The sequence below is a fragment of the Entamoeba invadens genome (assembly GCF_000330505.1).
Source record: "Entamoeba invadens IP1 unplaced genomic scaffold scaff_1105074725519, whole genome shotgun sequence".
In the NCBI taxonomy this organism is placed as follows: Eukaryota; Evosea; order Mastigamoebida; family Endamoebidae; genus Entamoeba; species Entamoeba invadens.
Genome location: NW_004440393.1, coordinates 36,218 through 45,716, shown reverse-complemented (window position 1 = coordinate 45,716; position 9,499 = coordinate 36,218). Strand labels below are relative to the sequence as shown.

The 9,499-nt window shown below is 24.5% G+C and overlaps 4 protein-coding genes across 4 annotated transcripts; 2 read left to right on the top strand and 2 right to left on the bottom strand.

Annotated features, from left to right (window-relative positions):
- Nucleotides 1–2,656: 2,656 nt before the first annotated feature.
- On the bottom strand, nt 2,657–3,160 carry EIN_482630 (hypothetical protein; the record flags this gene model as incomplete). The annotated part of the gene is made up of 1 exon (XM_004256922.1): nt 2,657–3,160. One exon carries the CDS (start codon nt 3,158–3,160, stop codon nt 2,657–2,659), a length of 504 nt encoding a protein of 167 aa, XP_004256970.1.
- A 1,655-nt stretch (nt 3,161–4,815) lies between these two features.
- On the bottom strand, nt 4,816–5,808 carry EIN_482620 (hypothetical protein; the record flags this gene model as incomplete). The annotated part of the gene is made up of 3 exons (XM_004256921.1): nt 4,816–5,139; nt 5,172–5,613; nt 5,690–5,808. 3 exons carry the CDS (start codon nt 5,806–5,808, stop codon nt 4,816–4,818), a joined length of 885 nt encoding a protein of 294 aa, XP_004256969.1.
- A 1,501-nt stretch (nt 5,809–7,309) lies between these two features.
- Nucleotides 7,310–8,236, top strand: EIN_482610 (hypothetical protein; the record flags this gene model as incomplete). The annotated part of the gene is made up of 1 exon (XM_004256920.1): nt 7,310–8,236. The coding sequence occupies one exon, from the start codon at nt 7,310–7,312 to the stop codon at nt 8,234–8,236; it is 927 nt and encodes a 308-aa protein (XP_004256968.1).
- Nucleotides 8,237–9,328: 1,092 nt separating this feature from the next.
- Nucleotides 9,329–9,467, top strand: EIN_482600 (Hypothetical protein; the record flags this gene model as incomplete). The annotated part of the gene is made up of 1 exon (XM_004256919.1): nt 9,329–9,467. A coding segment is annotated over one exon (139 nt), but the record flags the coding sequence as incomplete, so codon positions are not given.
- Nucleotides 9,468–9,499: the final 32 nt, after the last annotated feature.

Genomic DNA, 9,499 nt, shown 5'->3' with positions numbered 1-9,499 from the left:
ATTTAATTGTGGACTGTTGTTAATTTAAAGATAATGAAAGAAAAAAATATATATTCTTGTTTTAAATAAACTTATAATATGTTTATTATTTTTCTAATAATAAAAAATTACAGATATATAGAATGAAAAATTGGCCACCTGATGTGAACAAGCCACCTTATAGTTTTTTAATATAGTTTCTTTTAAAAATTGTTATTTATTTTAAAAACAAAAAATTAAATAACAAAAACTGTAAAAAACAAAATGTTAAAAAATAACCAAAAAGCTTTAAGTCTCCAAGAAATCAGAAGGAACGATTTATATCCACGTAAAAACACTCCAACGGAAAATGAAAAAGTTAACAAACTACTCGAAACAATATTAAATTCAGAATCATTAAAACAACCTTTATTGGAGTCTTTTACAATGACAAAGCAAATTGATTACTTTCAAATAAAACTGATTTTTCTCTAACAATTATGAGTCGACTATTCAGCATCACTTTTCAAACACTTTCTGATCATTTAAAGAAACCCGAAACTGTTTATCCAGAATGTCGTTTTTCATAAAATATCAAGAAGAATAGATGAATTTGTTGAAAACCTTGTACCATCATGTTCAGAAAATAATTGCATTAATGAATTCGCTTATAATAAATGTTTGTAATTTAATTGATCATTATTCCGAAATATCACACAGTATTTAAGAAGACACGTGGAACATTTTCATGATTGCGTGAAAAAAATGCAGTGCCGGATGAATTAGAAAAAGTAAAACTTTATTTCATCCATATTTACAAAGAATTGAAATTGTTAAATGGAACACCAGCAGCACTTTTTCAACGTAGATGAAGTCGGGTTTTCTGATTGGATGGATAAACATAGCATGTTTGTTAATGTTACCAAAGAGAAGTATGAAAAACTCAAGAAATTGAAGAACTTAAACTTGGAGTGTTTTATTCATGCAAACGTAGCATTTGTATAGCTAGTTTTTCTTTTGATAATGCTTTTGTAACTCCAGTAATTGTACTTCCAAACAAAAATTATTATTCTTTATATTTGGGTTGCTTAATAATTAATTGAAGATGCATCACTATCTGTGAAAATAATGCGTATTGGATTCGTTTTATTGTTATGATATTTTACAACTATTTCGACTCTATCATTTTTACTATAACAAATAAGCATGTTACTCAATGTTAATATCAATCACAATTATCATTTTTCGCCATTCAGTGAACATTACCTATTGTGATTTTTTTATTACGACTATTATTATTTATTTGTTATATTAAACAATAAATACCTTATTTTACATTTAGTATATCTGACTTTTTATCATTGTCTTCGGATTTTATGAATAATTTTATCAGTTTTGGCAGAAATAAGTCTGTCTTGATAAGATTAATTATAGTTTATAAAAATATTTTAAACAATTATTTTTATTGGTTATTATTACTATTTTTATTATTATTAAAATTTATATAACTTTCGAGCAGGACACAAATTCAATTTATATATTGAAACACCTTTTTGAAATTAAATACAGAAATTGAATATTTTAAAACTTTAAGCTACTACCATAATCAATCTCAGTTGATTTTACACATTGACACTTTCATATAAAAATTGATTCAATTTATGGGTGGATTGAATGAGTGACAATTTTTAAACATTCGCTGCGTTTTGTGGGTTTCTTTAATATATTTAAAAGTCCAAATTTGTTATTATAAATAAATTGTTTCAAAATGCTACATTTAAGTTTTTTATTGTTGAATCGTGTTGTATTTATTAAATAATAAATCAAATGATTTATTTGATAACTTTTAAATTCGCTTTCTTTTATACTTACTAAATCATCATTTTCAATTTTAAAAACAAACATCAAGTGGTCGCAATTGACTGTTTAAGGGGTAATACAACTACAACAACAAAACCGTGTTATGTATCCGAAACGTCAATTTTATTAACATAAATATAAAAAAATCAAATCATTGTTTGAGTTTACAATTATTTTTGGTTATTTATTTTTTTGTTTTTAATTAATGTTTTAGAAATGATACAAAATGTTATTTATTTATAACAATAAATATTATATTTTACTATAATTTTCAAAAACTGACTTTTTCCACCAACTCTTTATTATTTTGGTTGTAATTTTTGTTATGTTTTGCTTATAAATTTTTATTTAAAAAATAAACGCACAAAACGATTTTTTGGTATAAAAAATAAAAAATAATTCCTTTATGATAATTTTATTTTATTTGTTTTTATCTGTTTTTTTCGGGAAAATCACCTAATAATATTTCAAAATTATTTAAACAGTTTTGGGACAAATCTAATAACTGTTAAAAAGAGCAGTATTGGGTTGTTGGTGAGTTTATTAAGTTTAATTTAAAGGTCTTTGGATTATTAAACAAATTAATGGAAATACTCAACTTTTTTAAAATAAATTATCTTTGTTGTATTGTTATGTTTTTTTTGTTTTTGTAATTTATTTAATTAAACAAATTGAAACGATTATTTTTATGTAATAAAAATGAAAAACAAAAACAGTCTGTATGTATTTGGGTAAGTATTAAGTGTTATCAAATGATGTAACACTGTAATTAAAATTAAACAAATTTAAGTGTAAATATAACAAAAATAATACTTGCCAAATTCAGAATTAGAATAGCTTAGAAAAGGAAGGCAAAAATTGCCAAAGCCAATAAGATGAAGTTAATAGCAGATGAATCTGGAACAACTGGGCTTTCTGATTCATAGCAGGCAGTATAAACGTCATTAGTGCATTTGTTACACTCAACTTTAGATGGGGTAGAAGTTTGATCGGTGCACGCAGCATCGTTATAAACAGCGAGAGTCCACTTTTTAACACCGGCATCTTCGATAATAACAGCCTTTTTGTATGCAGAAGCAAATTTATAGCAGACACCATTGTTGTAAACACCAGCGATCTTTTTGTCTTTATTTGGGCATGCAGTCTTGGCTTCAGCAGTAAAGGCGACCTCTTTTGTGTATTTGGCATCAACACTTTTCTTCCATGAAGTGCTTGTAGCAGTGAAGTCAATGGCTTCTGATCCTGTGGTACCAGCAATTTTACAATCAGCGTCAGTAAAATAGCTTCGAGTGTAAGCACCGGTAGCCACAGTAATTTTGAAGTACTCGGCATTCTTGGTCATGTAACATGTATCAACGTCATATTTCTCATATGTAATGACATCGCTTGATTCTAAAACGACGTTGTAGTAAAGAGTTTCACTCAGAGCAGCTACAAAGAAGAGGAAGAGCTTTGAATGAATTAACTAGTCAAAAAGGACTTATATACAAAAAATTAATGTAAAAATATTTTTATTTTAAAAAGTTACAATCGTTTTTTTCTCAAAATTCTATTTTTTTAAAAAAAAACTACACCTAAATAAGACCAATTATTTTACTTTGTATATTTGAATAAATGGAGTGGTTAATAATGTTCATATTTCCATTTGTTTTAGTTACTACATTATAAAATAATTTCAATATATTTTTATTGATATTTTTAAATGGTAATAATCGATAATGAATAAAATATTACATTAAATTTGTTTAAATTTTTAATATTTGTCATTTTAATTTAAAAATAATTGATAAATTAAAAAGTGTTTTCAAATTCGAAAAGTTCAACTTTAGAATTGTTTGGTGAGTTTTTAAACGTGGGGTTGATAGAAAAACAATAAAACATATTCAATTAAACGTAAAGTTTGAGAGGAAGCAAATAATTTACATTCGATTTGGAATTGTTGCAAATAAAACATTTAATAAAAGTAAAAAAACAACTTAATTATTAATAATTGATAAAATACAACAATTATTGTCGATAATTACAAAACAAAAACATAAAATGATATTTTCAAAAGTAATCAAATTGGGTAGTTTTTACGAGTTTGAATGGATAGAGATCTTTAGTTTTAACATGTAATTTATTTATTTAATTTACTATTTTTATAAACTGTTTATTTTTAAAAATTATATTTTTATTAAAACTAAGATTTGTTGTATCTAAATGCTTTATTTTATTTATACAGTTATTAACAATAACTTTTTAACAAAATAAACGATTTCAATTACTTCTTTAAAAGATAAGTTTTTATTATTATAATCAATTTTTATGTTAAACACTTTTATACTCGATAATTTATTAAAAACGGTCTTTTAATTTTATCTGGTTGACAAAAAATAGGTTTATTTTTGTTTAAAAATAGTGAATTAGGTAAAAGGTGAAAAAAATCGATAAAACGGAATGAATTTTTGAAACTGCTTTCCACAATATTTCAATTTTAATGGTTTAAAATGTATTAAATAATGTTAAAAGATAGAGTGTAATATATTTTAAAATAATCAGAAAAAAGTAATCACGTTTTTCCATACTTTAGAGTTAAAATGTAACGGATAATGTCAAATGATTATTGTGTTATTTTTTGTTGTATTTTTAACTACACACATGAAAATGTATAATTTTTATATAAAACATTTATGAGTTAAAAAATTCTATATTATTAAACATTAAATTTATAAAAAAATTATTTTGTTTTATATTTTTAACTTTACAAATCCACATTTTTTTGTTTAAAAAATTTAAATTATAAACGAATTTACATTTTTATATAAACAATTAAATAAAATCAAAATATCTTATACTTTTTGTGGATCTCCATTCCAACTTGGAATAAATCCATGAGTTACAATTTTGTGTCTCAAGACTGGGGCACATAAGTTTTCAATATTAAAAAGGGTTTTGTTTTGAGAATTATAAATTATTTTATTATCATCTCTGAAACAAATTCTTTGCGAACACCCATCAAGTTGGTACTTGGTACTTATTTGTATAATCATTTTCAACTTTTTGGGTTTCATTTTTCTTTATTTTATTTATTTTTTCTTTTATGTTTTCATAATAAAAATTGTACTTTTGATTGAAGTAGTGCGTGTAAAAGATGTAGTTGTGGACTGCCTGGTCATACCCCCATTCTGAATATTTCTGGGGTTTCATTGTTTCTGTCATTAATCTGATGTAATTTAACACTTGTTCAGTTCCTCCAAATGTTGTCCCAACATTGATTAATAACGATGAATTCTTAACATACCCATTAGACACCTTCTGACCAAATCCCCCTTTCATCCACTGTTTGTTTTCAATTTCATTTAGTGTCACACAGTTATTATTGCCATAAATGCACTCAGGTGTAAAAAACAGATCATTTGACGAGAATGTTGCAAAGAAGTCTGCAAATATGAACACATCACGAAAGTCACTAATAAGTACCCTGTCGTATTTTTCAGTGTTATTTTGGATGTATTCCTTGAATCCAAAAAACGTTTTGAGGCGTCTTGACACTTCTCGATGTAAGACATGTCAACTTCAAGTGTTTTGAATCCGTTCTTATGAGCAAGTGTAATAAGTTGAGAATAGTTGTATCCTTTGAAAAGTATAATCACTTTATCTGCATGTGGAATCAATGAATGAGCAAGACCAAGCACAAGAGAAACCTCTTTCATTATTTTCTTGTAATAACTATCACTTATGACACCAACAGCTGTAAGCCACAAGTCCCTTTTGTTGTTTGGTTGATATTTGAACACATTGCTACAGACTCCACTGTAATTAAAATGTGTTGTTAAAATTTTTTGGTTGTGATAAATTGGATATTTAAATGTGTTATTTTTTTAATAACTCGTTTGGATTAAATGTCACTTTAAAGTTTGAAGAAGTTTTGTATGTAAATATACAGATAAATGGTATAAATGACAATACAACGACAATAGTAAATAAAATTTGAAAGTGTTCAACCATATATTTGAATTTATAGATTTCAAATGGTTGATTATTGTGATTGAAAATCAAACAGGTTAATTATGTTAAAAGCTGTTATATATTTATAATTATGAAACAAATTATCAAACAATATTATGAAACAATTTTAAATAAAAAATAAAAAGTTAAGAAATAAATATTAAAAAACATGATAAATTTAATAAATAATTGTTAATTTATTGTATTATTAATGAATGTAAACTGTAATAATATTATAATAAAATTAATAAGAAATAAAATATAATAATAAATTATCTTTATTATAATTAATAGTAAATATAAATCTATATATTGTTTTGTGGTTTAAAAACAATTTTAATATATTTTTAAACTAAAAAATAATTTTTGAAATTAAAAATATATTTTATATCTTACAAATAAAAATTAGTTATTGTATTTGATTCCAGATTTATTTCGCATTCCAAATAAATTTGACATAATATTCCATATTATAATTTACTAAAAATAATAATATAACTCAAAATGACGTGTTAACCAAGAATTTGATTTTAGTTTACATAAAATATATTTGAATATGTATTGTAATGAATTCACATATAAGAACATGTCAATTTGGTATTTTGAAAGAACAAATTAAAAACAATATAATAAACCTGAGACGACACTTTACAAATCAAAGTTCAAAACAACAAATAGTCCTTTATATATTTTAATATCTGTCATTTTGAACATTAAATAAAAACTTTTGAATATAAAAAATAATTGTTTATACAGGTTTTGAATAATTGCGTTTGTTTAATTAATTATACGATTTTTTTTAAATTAAGTGTTTTGAATATTTATTCAAGCTGATAATTGAACTAGAGTAATTATTCATTTGTTTATATAAACGAATATACACATAAACAATCTATACAAAACAACATAACAATATATTTGATTGTTGTTATATTTAAGTGGTTTTGAAAATATAAATTATATAAATTATATTTATTTTCAATTCGTTATTAAACAAATAACAATATATTGCTCGTATATGTTTGAGAGTGTATCGAAAAGCCAGTTTTTAAGTTTTTATATATTTTCAATAAGATGTCGTTTACCTTAACTACAATTATAATATACAAACGGTCAAATTTAATTTTATTCGTTTAATATAAAAATAACTATCGTTATATTTATTTAAAAATTATAACACAAAAATAATTTTTTCGTAACCAATCTTTTTATTGATCAAAAAATTTTATGTTTGTTTGGTCAAATTTGAATAAGTTTGAAAATTTTAAATTAAATAATTTAAAATAATTGAAAAGAAGAAACTTTGACATTAAAGAGGAATGTAATACAAATATAGAATTATTGTTAATTATATATAAAAAACTCCAATTTTCTATTCGAAATCATTGTAATGAAAATAAGTCCTGTTCTTCTTCCCGAGTATAAAACCTTTTTCCGAACAATTCAGTTTGATCGTTCACTGATACGTTTTACTTTATATGTCATTTTATTAATTCTTTGTATGTCGATACCAAACATCTTTCTCTATTTCATGGGATCGGTCTACTCTCCAATGTACTCATATACCAACTTGTTCACAAACTTACTTCCTGGTGTTTTAGTCTACTTTGTATATTTAATAACATTCACACCATTGCCCTCTTATTTTGTGACACTTCAAATCGACTGGCGCAAGCGCTGGCCTTTCATTTTATGTTCGCTCTTCATTGGGCAGTTATTAGTAGTTTTAGGATTTGTGTTATATTACATTTGTTATCCATCAGACGTGAGTTGGTCGATGGACAAAGAAGTTCTGCAATACAAAATAGAACTTTCAGACAACCGTTCTGATTCCGAAATTAAATTCCAAATAGTTTACAACTCCTTTCTAACTGTCGTTGGCGCACCTCTGACTTATTTTGGGATGGTCTTTCTCTGTGAATTGGGACTTAGAGGGTATTTGCTTATATCCATCGCGTCACACGTACATCCAGCAGTCGCAAATATCATAACATCTTTTATACAAATTGCTGTGTATGCGGTGTATGATGGACTGAGTATTAATAACTATTATTCATATCAGTACATCTTTGCAAGTGCTTTTATGAGGTTCTCTCAGGCACTTTTACTTGGAGATGTGATGATCAAAAGTGGAAACGTGTTTGCACCAGCTTTCGTCTCTGCTGCATTTATTAAATGCAGTTCACTATTTAGTGTGTTTTTGAGTCCTTACGCATATTTAAACAATATATTACTCGGACCAACAGAGAGTGGTGTCTTGAATAACTTACCAATGTTCTTGCTCGCAAATGTTTTGAACATTTTTAATAATTTTGGTGATGTGGACGAAATTACCAAAAATAGAGATGCAGAGGAAAATGGTTATAAAGAAATTAGAAGTGAGTTTAATACAAAAAATGATGAAAATAAGCCATTGACTATTAATTAAATACTTTTAATTGAGTCATTTTAATGAAGTTTGGGTTGATTTTTATTTGTTCGTATTAAATTAAAATATTAATAATTTTTAGTTTACATTATATTAACAATAGATACAGTTAGTAAATAAACGCTTTTTAATTGCAATGGTCGTCTCTGTGATTTATAACAGAAAAAATTATTAAAATTTAAGTGTTTTGATGGTTTTTCAATTCATTCATAGCTCGTTATAGATATTTTTGATGGAATTTATGTTTTATAATTATGAAATTGTTATAGTAAATTAATAATCAATAAAAATGAACACTTAAAGGATTCATTCGATTATTGTGCGTATTTGGATATTATATAAATTTGGCTGGTTTTTGTAATAAAAACAAACTAAATAGTGTATATTTTGAATGGTAAATCAAATTTCATATTAGATTTTAAATAAGTGTACATTTTTATATAATTATTTGAACATTGTTTTGAATAAAATAACCCCTTTTAGAACTTTGTATTCTCATTCAATCTTAAAATACATTTCTTTGTGTTATTCCCAAAAGTTTTAAAAATTAAAATTTGTTGGTTTAAATAAATAATATATTTTTTTATAGTAAGTAGAATAATAAAAAAGTATGTATTATATATATAATTAAAATAATTATGATGAATGATACAGTTCGCTAAACACTATTTTATTGTTAAGTTTGGTTTTGTTTTCTTTAAGTCTATTTTTAATTAAAATGATCTATTATTTTAATATATTAAAGTGATATAATATTTAAATTAATAAATTATTATATTAAAAAAATTAAAAAAAGCTATGGAAACAAAGAACATTTATTGATTATATATTTAGACCATTTTTAATTAAAAAAAGATTACAATATCGTTTTAAAAAACGGTCATTTAAATTTTGTATATATAATTTAAGTTAATTTAAATATATGAAAAAACAATTAAAATATTAAACACTTTTTTAAACTTTATTATTCACAAAAATTGGGAGTTATTGAAAATTATAATTAACTCTTAATGACTCTTTCTGAATATTACTACCCTTTTAAATGAATATTTAATCCCATCAGAACTTCTTTTTTCAATAAGTTTAACAAAAATGCTCTCTTCTATTATTATTGGATTGTTCTTTATTGTTAGTACGGTAAATTCTGCTGACTGTTTCACAAAAGACGGCAGTGGTTGTCTTAGTGGTAAAGGTACATGCTCTGGTGATATGACTGTTTCTGGTGTCACTTGTGTCGCTAACAATGCATTTTTCAAAATCAAA